Genomic DNA, 20,213 nt, shown 5'->3' with positions numbered 1-20,213 from the left:
AAAGCCCAGGGCCTGAATCCGGCCCAGGGGTGCTTAGATCTGGCCCATGGGACCACCCTGAAAACAGCAAAGGACTGGCCTGCAGGGCCTCTGCCAGCAAAAACGGAACTTGGGAGGGCTGCGGGCGTCTCACCTGAGATCCATTTTCGCTGCAGAGGGTTGCAGAAGTCTGTCACAGCTGAAAATGGTGCTTGTGAGGGCCGCGTATGGCTCTCCCGAGCTCTATTTTCACTGGTAGAGGGTTGCAGGAGGCCGTCACAGCTGAAAACAGAGCTTGAAAGCCCGTTTTCACTGGCAGAGCGCTTGGGCCACTACAGGCGCTTTCGACACTCAGTAATTTGAGCTGGCCACACTCATCCTGGCCACGCCCACCATGATCCCCCAAGATCAAACACAACCCCGATGCAGGGCCTAAATAAAATCGAGTTTGACACCCGATGCAAACCATCAATTCAGTCTTTTCTTTTTTTAACAAAAACTCCATGTAAAGGGTCCAGTTTTTCAAAAAAGGTTGCATTATTGTCCTGATAAGGAGGAAATTCTGCCATGTACCAGATGTCAGTGCTTCAGGGTTTATGTAGTCACGGTTTCCTATTGTTTTCATTTATTTATGAATCAATTATTTATAGATATATTTATAGATATCTTAACAATAGAATAGAATTCGTTATTGGCCAAGTGTGATTGGCTAAACAAGGAGTTTGTGTTTGGTGCATATACTCTCAGTGTACATAAAAGGAAAAAAAATACATTCATCAAGAATCATAAGATACAACAATTAGTGATAATCATAGGTTACTAATAAGCAATCAAATCATACTAGGAACCAAACAGAACAATATAAATTGTTTTCATAACAAATCGTTATAATAAATAATTATTATAATATTATTTATTGTTATTTAGTAAAGTCATAGGTGGAAGGTGATTGGCCCCTCCCATAGGAAATAAAAGAGGAGCAAAAGGGGAGTGGGCTTTTGCAGGAAACAATACATTTAGATTCATTTCAGGTGTAAAGATCTGTCCATGAATCTCAGAGAATCTGTGTCCAGTTTTTCCTTACACAGCACTTTATTTGGAAAATATTTACATGGCAGCTTTCCAAGATAGATAAGGTCTGTAGTCATAAATATTCCTTTGAATGACTATTTTCCAGGCCTTGCTGAAGGCGAATGAGAGGAATGCACATTTGTTTAATAAAAGGGGTTTTGTCAGGACTAGGACTTTGCCTCATGCTTTTTGGGGAAGCCTAACTATGAGAAAGCCCACCTAAACAAGGATTTCAGGAGCTGTTTGAAAGCTTCTGGGGTTTAAATAGGAGTCAGCGTATTCCAAATAGAGAGGCATTAACCTCCAACCCATTCAGCTCAGGTGGGTTGGGACAAGTGGTGGGTTTCAAAATATTTTTGAACCTACTCTGTGGGTGTGGCCTCCTTTGTGGGAGTGGCTTGCAGGCCATGTGACCTGGTGGGAGTGGCTTGCCAGCCATGTGTTTTCTTTCTTTCTTTCTTTCTTTCTTTCTTTCTTTCTTTCTTTCTTTCTTTTTTTCTTTCTTTCTTTCTTTCTTTCTCTCTCTCTCTCTCTCTCTTTCTCTCTCTCTTTCCTTCCTTTTGTCTCTCTGTCCCTTTTTCCTTTTTTTCTTTCATCTCTCTCTCATTTTTTCTTTCTTTTTTTGTTTTTTATTTCTTCCTTTCTTCCTTTCTTTCTCTTTCTCTCTCTGTGTGAGTCTGTGTGTGTGTGTGTGTGTGTGTGTGTGTGTGTGTGTGTGTGTGTGTGTGTGGTGGGTTTCAAAAATTTTTGGAACCTCTTCTGTAGGTGTGGCCTGCTTTCTGGTGGAACCTCTTCTAACCGGTTCAGTAGATTTGACAAACCGGTTCTACCTAACTGGTGCAAACTGGTAGGAACCCACCTCTGGTTGGGACCTTAAGCAAGCCCTCTGCCATTCAGCAGGAAAGTTAAAATCATTATAGACCAAAGAGTCTTTGTGATCCCTCAAGAGATAACAGGTCAGGCTTAACATAAGCTTTTGCGGATGAGAGTCCTCTCTATCAGAAATGGCATCTATTTGTTAGCTGAGAAAGGGCCAGAAGACACTTTCATTGTTAGCTACTTTGCAGAATAAAGGATACTGTGGTAACAAAAAGTGCAATCCTACGCTATGTAGAATAATAGCTCAGAGGTGCCTCGAACTGCAAGACGGGCAGTAAGTAAATTTAATAACAATGAAAAAAAAATTTAAAAAAATAAATAGCTTAAAGGGGGGTGGAAATGGAGAATAGGAGGTTTCAACTGCTAGAGAGGAAGGTGTCCTGGTGAGAATTGCATATGCTGTTGAAAATCCTTAGAAGAACCAAAAACTTGGTCATCAGCCTTCCACCCTTCTGAGACACGTAAAATGAGGACTCAGATTATTTGGGGCAGTAGGCTGATTCTGTAAACCGATCAGAGAGGACTGTAATGTACTCTGAAGAGAGAGATATACATCTAAAGGCTATTTCTATTGGGTTTCTTCTACAATCAATGAATAGATATCAGCTGCTAGATGCAAAGTTTCTTGTGGGTTCCTACCAGTTCTGACTGGTTCGGCCCAGTAGTAGTAACTCGGCCGGATATGCACTTGAACCAGTTCTATCCCCAGCGGCGCCATCATGATTTTCTGTTCTGCACATGCGCAGAACAATCTTCATTGAAAAAATGTATTTTTTTTCTTTTTCTAATCATGTGCGCATGCGCAGACCTTTTTAGGTGCAAATGCGTACACCGAACCGGCAGTAATGCCAGCAGGAGCCCACCCCTACTTCTGATCCATCCTGAAAATGTGACTGCCACCAGCCCTCTGACTTTGGAAGGGAAAAGGTCATCTCCTTATTAGATACATCATCTCCATTTGCCAAATTGCTTCTGGTATAGAGCAGAGAGTGATTTCTGTCTCTTTTCTGCCCAGGTATGTACATAAAAGGGTTAAAGCTAGAATAAACAAAAGCCGCCCACTGTATTGTTTTCAGCAGCTTTAAAAAGTTCTCTTCTTTTGATCCATGGATATAGAAAATGGAGATTGTTATTTCAAATCCTTTTATCTTTTGCCTGTTTTTCCATGTCTCCCTCCCTCCCTCCCTCCCTCCCTCCCTTCCTTCCTGTGTTTACCAGCCTTCAGTCCTATGTTGCGATTTAGCAGTTTTTGATGTTTGTCGAGCTTTAACAAATAATTTTTTGTCGGCTGAACTGAATGACCTGTGTGCTTACTCCAATCTGGAAATAAGGATTGAATTGACTGCGAATGTGCTGTGGAAAAACTGAACCGGAAGTTACCCCTAATAATTTTTCCTTCCCCCCCCCACTACTTTTTCAGAGGTGGTGGCTCAGTGGCTTAAAAGTCATCAGAGAAGGCCTATACTCCAACGATTCGAGTCCTAGAACTGTGTGATGGTGTGAGCTCCTGTCACTTGCCTCAGCTCTTGCCAACCTAGCAGTTCAAAAGCAAGCTAACGCAAGTAGACAACTGGTTACTAGTTTGGCAGGAAGATAACAGGGTTTCCCCATATGTTTTGCCCTGCAGTACAGTGTCATGGTGGCTGAATGACCACGAAAATGTCTTCGGACAATCCTGGCTCAATGGCTTAAAGAAATGGAGATGAACGCCATCCCTTAAAATCGGCTATGACTAGCAGAGTAAAACCCACAGGGATTCCTTTACCCTTACCTCCCTTCCTTACTGAGAAATTGGGACCAGCCAACTATCTGAGACAGATGTGGCATGTAAATTTTAAGACACTACGGTTTCTCATGTACATCTAGGCTTTAAAAGGAGTGGCGGTTTGTACCTCTGCAACTGCCATTTTCTGCCGTTGGGATCTTTCTCACAGGATTCTAGAGCCATCCACATGTCAGATGCTAACAGTTCTCTTAGCCCAGCCCATCATAGAACACCCATTATGAGGAAGAATGAAAATTCTAATAGACATTCCAGCTGTCACACTATGTAAAAATAAAAATCCTCACTATTTTTACTCTCTGAGCCTTTTGGACTAGCGTTCTGGGTCTTAAAAGATGTTTAATCCTGCTTTCACAGACTAAAGATGATACACTACTAATATAATAAAAGTTTTGTTTCCCAAAAGCCTATGAAACACCTGGTTAATATTTTGCTGAAATCTGTCTTGGAGCTTCTCAAGAGTTTTCTTACCCTACGAAAGAGGAATTTGACTGTATTCTCAGAATGATATGTAAAAAAAAAAGTGCTTTCATTTTAAATGTTGATTAAATTTGCAAGCTGATAAAATCCTGAATGCAGTGGTGGGATTCAATTTTTTTTACTACCGGTTCTGTGGGTGTGGCTTTGTGGGTGTGGCTTTGTGGGCATGGCAGGGGAAGGCTACAGCAAAATTCCCATTCCCCCCATCCCATCCCACTAACCTGTTTCCCAGCTCCATTCTCCTGTTCAGGGCAACAAAAGAAAATCAGCTGGGAGGCTGGGAGGCAGTTGGGGCTGGGACAACCTCTTTGCTGGCTCTCTGAACTACTCAAAATTTCTGCTACTGGTTCTCCAGAACCTGTCAGAACTGGCTGAATACCACCTCTGTCTGAATGGTAATGTTGAATTGAACGGATCCAATTCAGACTAGAATTGGGGTTGGGTGGGGAAAGATTCCTGTAGGCAGGAGGCATAAGAGTGGGTCAAATCTATTCATACTGGGATCACTTCACCCATATAAATCAATACATCAACGCCATGTAAAAAAACTAATTCTTTTTTTCCCCAATATATTTTTATTATTTTTACATTTAAAACAATGCAGTACCACGAAGTCGAAGTGACCATACATTCACATTATATACAGCTAGTCTCAACCATTAACAATTAGCCTACTTAATACATTGTCTATCCTTCTGTCCAATCACAATATATACAGTTTGTTCCAGTCTTGTCACCTTGTCTTATACCAATCATAAAATCTGTTCCAGACTTCAAAATATTCTGATTCCCCTTTATTTTTAAATTCAAAAACCTAATTCTGTTAGGACAGGGTTGGGAAACTGTGACTCCTTTACGACCTGTGGACTTCAGCTCCCAGAAACCTCAGAAACCATCATTCCTGAATGGTGCCTCAGGAATTTGGGGGGTTGAAGTCCACAGGTTGTAAATGGGCCATATCAGGGGTGAAATTCATCAGGTCGTGACAGGTTCTGGAGAACCGATAGTGAAAATTTTGAGTAGTTCAGAGAACTGGCGAATACCACCTCTGGCTGGCCAGGGGTAGGAATGGAGATTTTTCAATATCCTTCTTCCAGGAGTAGCAATAGCAATAGCAGTTAGACTTATATACCGCTTCATAGGGCTTTCAGCCCTCCCTAAGCGGTTTACAGAGTCAGCATATCGCCCCCAACAACAAACCGGGTCCTCATTTTACCCACCTCGGAAGGATGGAAGGCTGAGTCAACCCTGAGCCGGTGAGATTTGAACAGCCGAACTGCAGAACTGCAGTCAGCTGAAGTAGCCTGCAGTGCTGCATTTAACCACTGAGCCACCTCGGCGGAGTGGGGAGGGAATGGGGATTTTGCAGTATCCTTCCCCTGCCACGCCCACCAAGCCACGCCCACAGAACCAGTAGTAAAACAAATTGAACTTCACCACTGGGCCATACAGTAGTTGCCCATCCCTGAGGTAGGATATTCTACTGAGATGTTTTCATATTGAATCTCCAAACTGATTATTTGTACATCCCAGTTTCTTATAAATTTCTATATAAGTGTTGGAGCTTATTTTATCTGAACATGCTATTGGTGTTGGGTTGATCACTTTGAGGCCGCCTTATTGGATTGATCACTCTGAGGCCTAAAAGTCCCACATTTGGAATGAGGGAAGCTAATGGGAAGAGTGCACCCTGAGCTCACACATGCTTCCCATTGGCTTTTTAAAAAAGTGCCAAAAACCAAGGATGCTCCAGATCACAGGAGAAATCACAAGTGATGAAATCTTTCACTGAACTGAAGAGTATGGTTAGAAGACCACCCCAGGTTGGTATTTCAGCCAGTTACAAGTAGTCCTCAAATTACAATTAAGCCCAATACTTCTATTGCTAAGCAAGACAGCCAAGGTGGCACAGTGGTTAGGGTGCAGTACTGCAGGCTACTTCAGCTGACTGTTATCTGAAGTTCAGCGGTTCAAATCTCACCGGCTCAAGGTTGACTCAGCCTTCCATCCTTCCAAGGTGGGTGAAATGAGGACCCAGACTGTGGGGGCAATTTGCTGACTCAATTTGCTAAAAATCTGTAAACCACTTAGAGAGAGCTGAAAGCCCTATGAAGCGGTATATAAGTCTAATTAATAAATAAATAAGTTAAGTGAGTTTTGCCCCATTTTATGACCTTTCTTTCCAAAGTTCTTAAGTAAATCGCTGCAGTTGTTAAGTTACTGATATGATTGTTAAGTGACTTCTCCATGGACTTTGCTTGTCACAAGAAGGTCACAAGAGGCAATCCTATGACCCCAGGATATTGCAACCATCATAGATATGAACCAGTTGCCAAGCACCCCAAATTTGATCATATGACCATGGGGTTGTAAGTGGGGAAATGGTCATAACTCATTTTTCAATGTTGTCCTAATTTTGAAGGGTCACTAAACAAAAAGTTGTAAGTTGAGGACTATCAGTTCTAATTAAAAGCAGTCCTTGACTTACAACCACAATGGAGCCCAAAATGTACATTGCTAAGTGAGAAATTTGTTAAGCGAGTTTCGCTCCATTTTACAACTTTTCTTGCCACATTTGCTAAGTGAAACACTGCAGCTGTTAAATTAGTAACTCGGTTGTTAAGTAAATTTGGTTTCCCCATTGACTTTGCCTGTCAGAAGGTTGCAAAATGTGATCACAAGACCCTAAGACACTGGAACCGTCATAAATGTGAGTCAGTCGTCAAGCATCCGAATATAAATCATGTGACCATGGGGCTGCTGCAATGGTCATAAGTGTGAAAAAAGGTCATAACTCACTTTTTTCAGTGCTGTTGTAACTTCAAACAGTCACTAAGGGAAGTGTTGTAAATCAAGGACTACGTGTATTCTTCGGGGAACCAATAGGAGCAAAGTATTGCACTTATAATTTATACAATTTTTAAAAAAATATTAAAAAGAAGATTTTTTTAAAAAAAATAATAACATGCCACACTGTCTCCAAATTTCAACTCCCCTTTGTGTCTCTTCAGTTCAGGAATGGCGAAAATAATTTATTGTCTGACCCAACTTTTAGATGGGAAACTCACTCCAGAAGGAAGCCTAACCAAAGAAGCACATGTAAACACAACAAAGCTAAATTGGATTTCATTCAAATGTAAATCCCCTTAAACTAAAAGATATCCCTGAAATAAGTGTCATAAAGGCTGGCCATGGGTTTAATTGTTTTCTGTTTTTATTATATCAAAACATTCCATTTGATGTTGACATCTGAAGGGGCTCTGAAGGCTGTGCCCCAGATTACCAGGTAGGCTTTATAAAATAAAGTTCATGCTTCATTTATTTATTAATATTTATTGTGTCACATGGTTATAGCATTACTCTTTGACACTTTACACCAGTGTTTCTCAACCTTGGCAACTTGAAGATGTCCGGACTTCAACTCCCAGAATTCCCCAGCCAGCAAATGCTGGCTGGGGAATTCTGGGAGTTGAAGTCCGGACATCTTCAAGTTGCCAAGGTTGAGAAACACTGCCTTACATCCTACATATATTCATTCAAATTAAGTCCCACTACAATGAATGTGATTTATAGCCTAAGAAGTCTGCGTAGGGCTGCACTCTTAGAATGTGAACATCGTAATCAGTTTCATGTCAAAGACAAAGCTTTTGATAGAGTTGAAAGTAAAAACATAAGCAAATCTAGAGTCTTCTTAGCATATGCAGTGCAGCTCATATTACCAAGCAACCTCTGCAAAGAAACAGTCTTAGGAACTCTGGAAATAGAGTCCAAAATCAACTAACTTCTTTAACTAGATAGGTGCTATGTTTTGAAGTCTTATAAGAGACAATCAACCAGCACTGGAAATGGCTCTTTTACACCTTTATTTAAATGCATTTCTCCCAGACCAAACCATACCAAAAACTGCTGATAAAATGTAAATTGCAATGGCATTTAGAGAGCTAGTGCAAGAAAGGAGAACAATGTTGCAAAAAAGAAGAGTAAAAAGGGTAGATCACCACCAAATCACAAATATTTGAGACATAGAAGTCCTATTGTGTACTGGTTTATGTTTGTCTAACCTTGAGAGAAATTGCAAGATGTACAGTATTTTGTGCATAATAATCAGTATTGGCTTGAAACTGGAAATATAGATTTGACTCTCAGTTAAGTCTAACTATATTCAATAGCAGAGATTTCTGAGTAAGTTTCCTTCAACTTTAGCGCAATCCTACAAAGTTATACAACTGGCGTTCCCAGCTTACTAATATCCAGTTACATTGGAATGGAATTCTTGCAGTCAATCTGGTTTAATTCGCATCTCCAGGCCACAATGGCAGAAATTTTTAGTAAAACTAGTTCCACTGATTGATATTGTATTTCTATATCAATAATTTTCTTCTTTTCCCTTTTTGCTTGCTCATTTGATTTTCTTCCTTCTTTTAAAAAATAAAAAGTCCCTGCTTTTAGGGTCCCTCTTGTTTCAATAACCCCTCCCCCTGAAATTTTAGCCCAAATATCTGAAGTTTACTGACCCCCATTTTTCCTCCCAGTTAGATATGCATAGCATTGCACTGTTAGCAAATTTGAATGCATCCTTTAATTTTTTTTAAAGCAAAGGATAATTGTCTCCAAAGTTGCATCAAGGAAATGTATTAAATCAAGGAAGTAAACAGAGTGTGCCAGATTGGGCTGCATGAAAACGTTCACAAGAATTATTCACCAGAGTGAAAAGTAGTTGTGAAAAGAGTATGTTTGATAACGACATTCACAAATTCTCTAGAGGCAATCTTCTCAGTGTGAAAGCTATGGACATAACATGTTTTATTCAAAACCTATTTGAAAGAAGTCTATGTATTCTATCGATGCAAGAAAAGAGCTGATTTTTCCAATTCGGTAGCTTCTATATTGTAATTATGATTATGTTCTTTCCTGTTTATTTTTCCCCACCTCAGTTATAATGATTTGTCTCAGTAATGAATGAGACTGCAACTTTGCCCTTGTTTCCCCTGAAGTAAGCCTCAATAGATACATTGGCCTTTCTTCCTGAACACCCATGTATCAACGAGACCACGCTTAGGGATGCACTGCAGGATTCTGCATCGAGTTAAGATGCTGGGCATAAATCTTGATTTCGAAGTCTAGTAAGAGATCTTGTGATAAGTATTACCTTTGTTAACCGCTCTTTTGGTTTCCCGGACATCAGCGTGTTTCTTGCCATTGGATCCATGATTGCTGGTAGTCCCTTGCTCAAAAGAATTGTGCAAAAGATGAGTTCCCGACCTTTATTAGATTTGTTGCTTAAAGAGCTGGAGAGGCATTGTTGATCGTATGAGATCCCCAACGGGAGGAGGAGAAAGAGAGACAGTTGGTGGCGGACAACATGAGAGAATTAGAGGGAGCTTATTTGTAGCCACTGGTAAGGATATAATTAATCAACTCAAATGTTAATGAAAAACCAAGCATTCTGCAGCGTGTACCTTCTCTCCACACAATTGTTTAAATAGAGAAAGTGCAAAGGCCAAAGGAGTTTGCACAATGATAAACCCACCAAAATGAGCTGAAATGTTCACTAGGAGTTTATTGCATTCTAGACATCAAAACAGAGTAAGTCTTCCCCTAACTTGTTGTCCCAATATGCTGGACTCCAACTCCAAGGTATTCAAATAATTTCATAAGAGTTACCCTTTTCCAAGCTGGTACCTAGAAAAATGCTGGCTTTGCAATTCTCAGATTCCCATCCTAGCTGGTTATCATTTTCAGGGCTGCAATCCCAGTTGTTGGAAGTTTCTTTAGGATGGTACTTCTGTCCTAGACAGAAGGACAGATGGCAACTTTAAGACTTGTAGACTTCAGCTCCCAGGATTCCTCAGGCAGCCATGCTGGCTGGGGAATTTGGGGAGTTGAAGTCTACGGTTCCACCACAAAACCGCGGACGACAAAATCGTGGTCGACGAAAGCGCGCATTTGACGTCATCACAGCGCGACAAAAACATCGCGCTGTGATCGAAAAATGTAAAAATTAAGCAAAAACCTTACCCTAACCCCCCCAAACCTAACCCTAAACCTAACCCTAAACCTAACCCTTAACCTAACCCTAAATCTAACCCTAAACCTAACCCTTAACCTAACGCTAACCCTTAACCTAACGCTAAATGTAACCCTAACGCTCTAAACCTAACCCTAACCCTTAACCTAACCCTAACCCTAACCCTAAACCTAACCCTTACCTTTATGTGAATCGGCTTGCTTTAATTTTATTTTTATTTCAATTTTTAATTTTTTTCGTCGCGCTGTGATGATGTCAAATGCGTGCTTTCGTCGATCGCGCTTTTGTGGACCACGGTTTTGACAGGTCACGGAAGTCTACAAGTCTTCAAAGTTGCCAAGTTTGGACAACCTTGTTCTAGGTTTAGGTTTAGGTTTAGGTTCATTAGATTTATATGCCGCCCTTTTCCCAAGGACTCAGGGTGGTGTACAACATTAAAAGAAACACATAATACAAAAGTTAAAAAAAATTAAATAGAATATCCCAAACCCAATTAGAATTTCTTTTTAAAGAAATTCGAATTAAAATGAACAATGATCAATAGTTTATTTTGTTTTGTTCAGGCCAGGCTGGCTTGCTGGAAAAGCTAACTTGTTAGGGCGCGTCGGAAGGACCGGAGGTCGGGGATTATACGAAGCTCCAGGGGCAGCTCATTCCAGAGGGAAGGCGCTCCCACAGAGAAGGCTCTCCCCCTGGGGGTCACTAGCCGACACTGTCTGGCCGACGGCACCCTGAGGAGGCCAACTCTGTGGGATTGCACTGGACAGTGGGAGGCTACTGGTGGCAGTAGGTGGTCTCGCAGGTACCCTGGGCCTAAGCCATGGAGTGCTTTAAAGGTCATAATTAGTACCTTGAATCGCACCCGGAAGACAACCGGCAACCAGTGCAGGCCACCTAAAAGGGGTTTAACATGGGAGCACCTAGGTGCCCCATGATAACCCGCACAGCCGCATTCTGGACCAGTTGAAGCTTCCGGGTGCTCTTCAAGGGCAGCCCCATGTAGAGAGCGTTACAGTAGTCCAGGCGAGAAAGGACGAGGGCATAACTTTTATAAGTAGTCCTTGATTTACGACTACAATTGGGACCAGAACTTCATTGCTAAGGTCTGGTTAAGACCATGGACTGATTCATGGTTAAACTAAGATTAGATATTTGCCCTTCCCTCCAAAAAAAATAAAAAATAAAATAAAATAATCCATGGAGCTTCCAGGATTTTGATCCCAATCAGAATTATAATAAATATGAAATACTGTACCAAAATTCCAAGAAATGAAGTTCCTATCATCTCTCACATTCGGCTATGCTGGATATAATTGGGCATCTAAGAACAACTGGATGGTCAATCCAGCCTATTCCTATGCTATTTATTAAGCGAATACTTAAATTCCATTAAAATCACTGGAAACATTTACCTTAAGTACTTGGAGAGGGACTTGGTGGCTCAGTGGCTAAGACACTGAGCTTGTTGATCAGAAAGTTTGCAGGTCGGCAGTTCGAATCCCTAGCGCTGCATAATGGAGTGTGCTCCCGTTACTTGTCCCAGCTTCTGCAAACCTAGCAGTTCGAAAGCATGTAAAAATGCAAGTGGAAAAATAGGGATCACCTTTGGTAGTAACAGCGTTCTGTGCGCCATTGGCATTTAGCCATGCCGGCCACATGACCATGGAGATGTCTTCGGACAGCACTGGCTCTTCGGCTTTGAAATGAAGATGAGCACTGCCCCCTAGAGTCGGGAACAACTAGCACATATGTGTGAGGAAAACCTTTACCTTTACCTTTACTTGGATAATAGTTAATTCAGTTGAAGTTAGTATATCCTAGTACCATAAGTGGATACAAGATGGAAGAGTTCTTCTCCAGCCTTCCTGAACTTGAAATACTGATGATGTTACCTAGCTTGGGTAATGAAACAACCAAGCTTAGAGACCACCAAGGATCCCTTATTTCAACCCTGAGCTACAAATATTCTCCCTTATAGAACTTGGTTCCTCCAAAGAAATATTATATTTCCGTCTAATACACATTTGGTGGTAAGCTCCACTGAATTCCTTGGAGTTTAATTCTAACCAGAGATGTCTAGAAAATTACATTTTAAAATGCTTACTGGGTCCTGAATTAATAGTTCCAATAATTATATGGCCTAAGGGCAGAAAGAGACAGAAAGTGCTGCATGTTTAGCTTTCAAAGATGTGTATTTTTACTGAACTAGAGCCATTTGAACCGCAGTTAATAAGTTAAGAACAAGCGTTTAATGCTTCCTCTTGTAACTTTGTGAACAAAGTTCACAATGTTATTCCCATATTTCTAAGGAATCATTGGGGACAGTAGCTTCACTAGGAGCTCAGTTCTGGTGCTCCTTTCAGGATATCCTTAATCTTACTACATGTTGTGGGTTTCAGTGGTCTTCCCTGGAATGGAAGAAAATCTCCTGGGTTTTGGAATGCCTATTGATCAAGATCAGAGCACCACAAATAATTCAGCTCCCGTTGGATGTTGGAGGTTGAATTTGTGCACTGCCCCTTTGACGAAGTCCAAGAACAATCAAGAGGGAAGGTAGAGAATGTGCATTATAAGCTGTTTTTTTTTCTTCTAAATCGTCATAGGTCAGCCGTTGCACCCTTTTCAATGCTTTCTACGTGGAAATAATATGCACAGACAACTTTATTTGATCTGATTGCAAATAAAACTCTAACTTAAGGAGGAAAAAAATAGTCCAGTTGGTTTCTCAACAGACAAAAACGAATAAAATGTGGCTATTATTTATTGAGTCAAGAAACTTTAGATTAAAGGTATGAAGCGGTTGTTTTGTGATATGTCACATGTCTGTCTTCATAACATCAAGGGTGTTCTCTGGATTATGATGGTGTAATATTTACAAAGTCCAAAAGGTAAGGTACCGAATTCTGATTGAAAAAAGAGGGGTCTTAAAAGCAGGAATTGTAATGGTTTACTCTTGTGCTGTTTTTTTTAAAAAAGTAGTCCATACCTTGAGTATTTTTCACATCAGCTTCTCAACAACATTCAGTTGTTGTTGTTTTTCCAATTCTGCCTCAAAATGCACAGGACTGAACTGGTTTGGCTCTTTTGGTATTGCAAAACATCTGTTCTCCTACTGATTCCTCCAGCTGTTTTGTTGTCACCAGCTGTATCCTCTTCACTTTCTTTCTTAAAGGTCAGTAAAGGTTGCTCTAATAGTGAGACTACCTGTGCCCTCTCCTTTATACTCAAACATGTTAATTTGAGTGTATTGTCCTATCATAGTAGTTGATGTACGAGAATACAAATACGTGTATTGGGATTATGCATTCAGGATTTATTGAACAAAATCAAATGAATATTTCAGATGACCGTTAGGTAGATTTGGTAATATTTGCCCAAATATTAATTTGGCATGAAAAAAAAATCAATCAAAAAATCAATCTGTTTCAGTTGGAATTTGGTTTCAATTGGAATTTAATATTCTCTACATTCTAAAAACAATGGGCTATAAACTCTGTTCATTCTGTTTGGTCAGGCAGATAGTACGGTTCTTTTAAAGCTGAAGAACTAAGTGAAATTTTCAGAAGGTGTGGTGTTTAGTTTCACAGCTCTTTATAAAATGGGCTCAGAAAACCTACATACCCCAAAATAAATAGCAATAGCACTTAGACTTATATACCGCTTTACAGTACTTTACAGTCCTCTTGAAGCAGTTTGTGCAGTCAGCATATTGCCCCAAACAATTTGGGTCCTCATTTTACCCACCTTAGAAGGATGGAAGGCTGAGACAACCTTGAGCCTGGTTAGATTTGAACTGCCAAATTGCAGTCAGCCAGCAGTCAGCAGAAGTAGCCTGCAGTTCTGCACTCTAACCACTACGCCACCATGGCTCAAATTATACTTTTTTTTTTTAACTTTGCATTACCTGAAACTCTTGGCATTGAGGAGATAGGGATATTTGCTTCAGAATGGGCACTCAATGGTCTTTAAAATACCATTAATAGCCCTAGTATATACCCTAACGGTGTAGAAGTTGGGTGATGGAGGAGTAACATCTCCTTAAAAAACCTTGGTCTAGCTGGCCCGGCTGGTAGCACCTCGTAAGGGCCCCTTTCCAGGGTTACGGGAGAAGACCGTCAATGGTTTTGAAGGCAGAAGAGGGCTTTACGCCTCAACGGCAGATAAAGCAGCAGAACCATCTTCTAGGAGAAGGGAAATTCTGCTTACAAACCTCTACTGCCTTGTGGCTATATGCACTACTGGAAAAGGCTTAGAGGCAAAATCCGAGCCGGAGTCCCGGAAGCAATTTGTGATTGTATATAACCATGTTCTGATACTCCTGCAATGCAGCTGTGACGTATCGGTTCTGCTGTTCCATTGGACTATTTCAGCGACGTGGAGAGGGGGGAATCTGCTGCTTGGGTAACAGCCTATCCTCCATATTAATCTACCGAGGCTTCGTGCTCTGGAGAGGACACTCCAGCTTTGCATACAGCATTGAAAGACACTTGTTCGGCAGGCTGAGGCAAGAGGCAGTCCCGGAACCAGTGAAATCTGGGGCCTGGGCAGGAGACAGAATAGATCTGCCCTCAGGGATTGCGACTCTCGAATTGGTCTTTTTAGCCACACCAATGCTGTTTTAGGACCTCTTTCCAGAGCACGATACCATCGTCTTTTGAGACTGAAGGATGCCAAAGAATGAATGAAGAAGTTGGGTGCATGTGATTTCGATCCATATCCATTTCTCAATGGAAATGGCTCAGCAATATATGAACGGAGTTTGAGCCTGACTGGGCTCAAGGTTGACTCAGCCTTCTATCCTTCCAAAGTTGGTAAAATGAGGACCCAGATTGTTGGGGGCCATATGCAAATAATGCTTCTATATTGTAAACCACCCAGAGAGTGCTATGAATTGCTATTGGGCGGTATGTAAGCCTAAATGCTATTTGCTGTTTTGGAACAAAAGTTTCTCATGGCACAATATAATACATTGAATCATGAGTCCAAAACCTGGCATCATCCAGTAGTAACCCAAAACCAGTTGAAGACAAGTTAGTAGACTTTTGTTGCAGGTTAAGCAAATATTAAAAATAAGAGGTCTAAAGACCATTTAAGGGCCAGCACAAGCCACCTAAAATGTGAAACTAATTGTATAAAATTCCAAAAATATGAGATCATAAATAATGGTAGAATAATTGTGTTTCTAATGGCTGTCAGTTTGAATGGCTGATCTTCAAACTGAGTCCTTGAACCTGAACTTTTGACCACAGGTACACTATATTGCCAAAAATGTATATTTAGATGGTACAGCCGGTCTTTCAAATAGGCCCAAACTATTTAGTGTTTTAAAGGTCAAATCTAGTACCGTATTGCAAAATAACTCTGGATATGTGCCATCAGGCAGCTCAACCCAGTACTGAAGGAATCTGTTGCAGGATTCCTATCTTTGGGATTATCTGAATTCCTGGATTTAATTCATGGAGTTCTTGCTGGCCACTTGCTTTCACTAGTTGTTTGCACTACTAAAGATGTTTTGCAGATATTTATCTGGTCTCCATTCTTTTTGGGAATTGTCAGTGCCAGGCATGCCTCATTCAGTATCCAAGAAAGAAAACCCCCAACTCCATTTAATTAGAGAAAAGGCACTTTTACTGGACATGAAATGAAAACAGCTAATGCGAAGCAAGATCTGAAGCAAAAAAGCACAAAGTTGTACATATCAAACGTTTACCCAAATCCCTCTCCCCATTTACCCCAACCCAATGTCCAATCTCCAACTCCCAAAAGTGTCAGGTGGGGCTCATCTTCAGGTGGCCTCATTCAGTTGGTTTGCAAAGACGGTTGGCCTTGACCAAACCCAAACACGAGCCATCAGCATGTCGAGATGATGAGAACAAAACTCCCTTCTTTGAGATATCTCCACCAGCGCATTTTCCCTCCCAAATACCATGAGCCCCCCACCCTCCCTGTTACTATGGCAGTGGATAGCAAGCATGCGAGATAGAAGTTGACAGTCACCTTCTCATTTTACATCTTTTCTTTTTCAAAGAAGTCGGTAGAGGTTTTCCATTAAAAACAAACACAGATTTCTACTGTCTGCATGTGGGCATCTCATAAATTCCAAACTCCCTGCATGGTTTCTCTTGGCCTTTCCACAAGAGGTCTCTATGCCCACTCAAAAGCAGGACTTCTGTTTTCCCACGATATTGGCTTTGAAAGTTCAGGTGGTTTATTTCTGGCTCATATGCAAAGCATTTGAAAGCTCATTAAAACTAATCTTCTTCAAAATGTTGTGACTGTGTGGAATGTAAGGGGAAACAATACTCCATTTGCAAGTGCTCCTGGACTTCAGCCATCTTTGCAGTTCTTTCAAGGGGAAAGGTGGCTTGACAGTTTTTCAGCTTCTCTTCATGAGAACCGCGTCAGTTTGTTTGTATACAGTCAGACAAAGCATACAGCAGGCAGTAAGGAGATTGTTGGGGAAAGGCACGACACACAGAGTAGGAATAAGGGGAATTCTTTCTAAATCTACAGTAGGATCACATCAGTTCCTGATAGGGCAGTGATTAAATGTCCTTCTTTGTGACAAAATTCTCAGAATTTTGAAGAATGCACGTAATGGAATACACGTAGTTCTTGACTTACAACAGTTCATTTAGTGACTCCAATCTCTCCTGATGTGTTTTGTCCCCCCCCCCCCCGACCTGTCACCATTTTTGTTGCCCATTTCTGGACTCACTCAATCATATCACTATCTTTTTAAAATGAGGTCTCCAGAATTGGATGCAGTACAAACAGTTCTTGACTTATGTTCATTTAGTGATCGTTCAAAGTTACAACGGCACTGAAAAAAAAAGTCATTTGTGACTGTTTTTCACACTTATGACTGTTGCAGCATCCCCGTGGTGACGTGATCAAAATTCAGATGATGCTGGGATGTTGCCTGATATCGTAAGACATGCCGTCAAATGTGTCGGAGTTCGACCTCTAAGTAGCGTGACCACTGGATTGTGGAAGTTAATGCAACTTATCTTCAGGACATCAAGTTGAGATTTGTTGATGTAAGGCAATAGAAAAGTAACCTGCCTTTAGAACAGCTTCAAACTTGTTCACAACACAGAAGCCAGTATCAACACCGTGAAGATTCAGATTACAGATTAACAGAGTTGGAAGGGACCTTGTAGGTCATCTAGCCAAACTCTCCAACCAAGCAGAAGACCCTACACCATGAAGTCCAATCTCTTCTTGAAAGCCTCCAGTGACGAAGCTCCCACAACTTCTGAAGGCAACTTCTGTTCCATCGGTGGATTGTTCTCAGTGTCAGAAAATTTCTCCTTATTTCTAGTTTGATACTCTCTTTGACCAGTTTCCATCCATTATTCCCTGTCTGGCCTTCGGGTGCCTTGGAAAATAGTTTGACACCTTCGTCTCTGTGGCCACCGCTCAAATATTGAAACACTGCTATCATGTCTCCCCTGGTCCTTCTCTTCACTAGACTAGCCATGCCCAGTTCCTGTAACTGTTCTTCATTTGTTTTAGTCTGCAGTCTCCTAATCATCCTAGTTGCTCTCCTCTGCACTTTTTCTAGAGTCTCAACATCTTTTTTTATAGTGTGGTGACGAAAACTGGATTCTTAAGTACAGCCAGGCTACACCTATTCAAAAAGTATCACCTCTTATCTTGATTCAGGTATCCATACAATGCACTAAGTCAAGTTAGGAAGTTGGATCAGGTATTGCAAAAGATATGGGGAAAAATGGGAGGATTGGGAAGAGGATGGACAGCAGCAAGGTAGATGGTTACAATGGCAATCAGTGCACCTTTGGAAGACTTGAAAGAACATGTTAGGGACCGATCATTTTGGAGAAAAATAACTTTATGTGGTTGCTAGGAATAAAAAAAAAGATGTATCAATCCCATGAAAATAAGTGTGTGTGTGTGAGAGAGAGATTTCAAATGTCATTGAAAATATTAGGTAGGACATAGCTGTTGATTTATTTACATGCATCATAGCAAACATTGCTTGGTCAGTTTGTATTATTAATTCCCACCCCTCTAAAATGAGACACAATTCCAGTGTGAGACAAAGTGGAGTCGTGCATCTTTACAAAAGGGATTTGGGCATCGGCATGCGGTTTTGTTCCTCTTTTGCCTTAATCAATCAATTGACATGAGATTGTTTCCACTCCGTGCACAAGTTTATTTACTTCTTTTCTCACCCTTTTTCCTTGAGGAATTTCTGTGTCAATGCAAGAAGATGATTTTGCTGAAAGATTTTGAACTCTGGATCCTTTTAAATGACACCAATGAATTCTAGGACATGCTTCCAGATAAGGCTTTGGAAATACTATCTGCTTTGTGCAAGGCATTACTGGAAAGGTTTTAGCCCAATGTCCCCTCCTGTGATTTGAATACAGCTGGCCTGTTACCATTGTGAAATGGATATGAATCAAAACGACATGCAACTAGCTCAGGGGTGGGTTCTAGCAGGCACACTTGCTGATTTGCAGATGCGCGTGCTTTGCACATGCGCTTGGTGCGCAATTAAAATTGTTGTGCATGCACAGAACTGAAAAACAAGATGGCACCGTTGCCAGCACTGGCCGGGGAATCAGTTTGGGGGCGTGGCAGGCCTAGGTCACTGCCAATTCCAGTGACCCAGGCCGCCAAACTCAGGAAGCTCCTGAGGCCTTGAGAGGGCGTCCTGGGGGCAGGCAGGGAGGCTGTTTTCTCCCTCCCCAGGGTCCTAGAAAGGGGAAGGTGAAAAAACCGCGGCAAAACTGTGTGTGGGGGATCACTGATCGCATGCATAGTATAATGGGCATGGCACACTGGTGCACGACCCCTCTGTGCTCCCCACATTTTTGGCATGGCAGCCAAAAAAGGTTTGCCATCAGTGTTCCGGACAACTTAACAAAGTGAAGGATTTTTTAAAAATAAATGTTTGATCTGAAGAGGCCTAGTGCTATTGTATCTTCTTTTAAGCACATCAATTTTAACAGCATCTGTACAAGTATAGTCTGAAATGTAACACTACAAACAGTGTATATTGTCTGTGCTGTTTGCTGTTTGTTGCAAGGAGGCAAAGGCAGATTCCCCCCCCCCCTGTTTTCCTCCCCAAAAGCGTCTTATACTTCGGAATGTCTTATACTCCGAAAAATATGGTAGCTTACTTCAACTACTCTCCCATCCCTTAAGTAGGTCATCTCTCCATCCATGAGAACCATAAATGGAAGATCAACTTTGATTACAGACTTAAAATTTTCCCCTTCCAGCTTGCAAGATTGTTATGCAGATCAGCCAGAGATCACTCAACTAAGAACTCCTGGCCCATCTCTACTTTAGATCTCAATGCAATGTGTTCCTGGATAGCACATTATTAGGAAACACCAAAAGCTATTTGGGAGCTTTTGACTGCTTTTTTCATTTCTAGATAAACTTAAGGTGATCTTTGAACTTTCACCCTCCATTCAGCTCTCCTAATCTCCAGAAAGCAAAAATAAAATAAAAATGTTGGTAAATATTGAAGTCCAATATATGTGGAGGAATAAGATTGAACATTCAATGGAATTGAAGGTGATGAGCATTCTGGTACAGCAATCTGAAGTCTTCTACATTGCAGAAGGTTAAATCAGGAGCTGAAAACATATTTTAGCTCCTGCTTTATCCTAACACATTCTTCCAGTGCTTTTTAATGATTGCCAATTCCAACCTTCTCATTCTCTTATTTAAAAACTGATTATGGGCAGCAGGTCAAGTGTCTGTCAGGGTTCCGGTGGATGCCCTAATTAAATTATGAGCCTCGAGCCAAGCTTCAAAAGAAATCCAGTTATTTATTAGGAGCTTCATGTCGGCAGGTTCCCAAGTGAAGCCAGCTCTGACCCCACGTAATTTATGGCTCCAATCATGACCATGTTTCCCCTCTCCCCCCAGGGTGTGTCATCGATCACATTCGCCAACAGGGCAATTTCAAGAGTTGTAGAGAACACTCCCCTCCGTCAGCTATAAGTAACC

At 41.2% G+C, this 20,213-nt stretch overlaps 1 protein-coding gene across 3 annotated transcripts in view; it reads right to left on the bottom strand.

Annotated features, from left to right (window-relative positions):
- The window catches only part of SLC2A2 (solute carrier family 2 member 2), a 35,690-nt gene extending 26,147 nt beyond the window's left edge, over window positions 1-9,543 (bottom strand). Inside the window, exon 1 of one of the 3 annotated variants that reach the window (XM_087725252.1) lies at window positions 9,342-9,543. In XM_087725252.1, coding sequence (XP_087581378.1) covers window positions 9,342-9,401 — 60 coding nt within the window. In that variant the 5' untranslated portion in view covers window positions 9,402-9,543. Of the gene's footprint in view, window positions 1-3,700; window positions 3,883-9,341 lie in introns of those variants that run through there. The other 2 variants (XM_087725253.1, XM_087725254.1) reach the window with 2 other exon arrangements.
- Window positions 9,544-20,213: the final 10,670 nt, after the last annotated feature.

Source organism: Thamnophis sirtalis, unplaced genomic scaffold (assembly GCF_051295495.1).
Source record: "Thamnophis sirtalis isolate CommonGarterSnake01/CBP01778 unplaced genomic scaffold, rThaSir2_p1.2 scaffold_11, whole genome shotgun sequence".
Lineage (NCBI taxonomy): Eukaryota > Metazoa > Chordata > Lepidosauria > Squamata > Natricidae > Thamnophis > Thamnophis sirtalis.
This window is presented reverse-complemented; position numbering and strand designations above follow the sequence as displayed.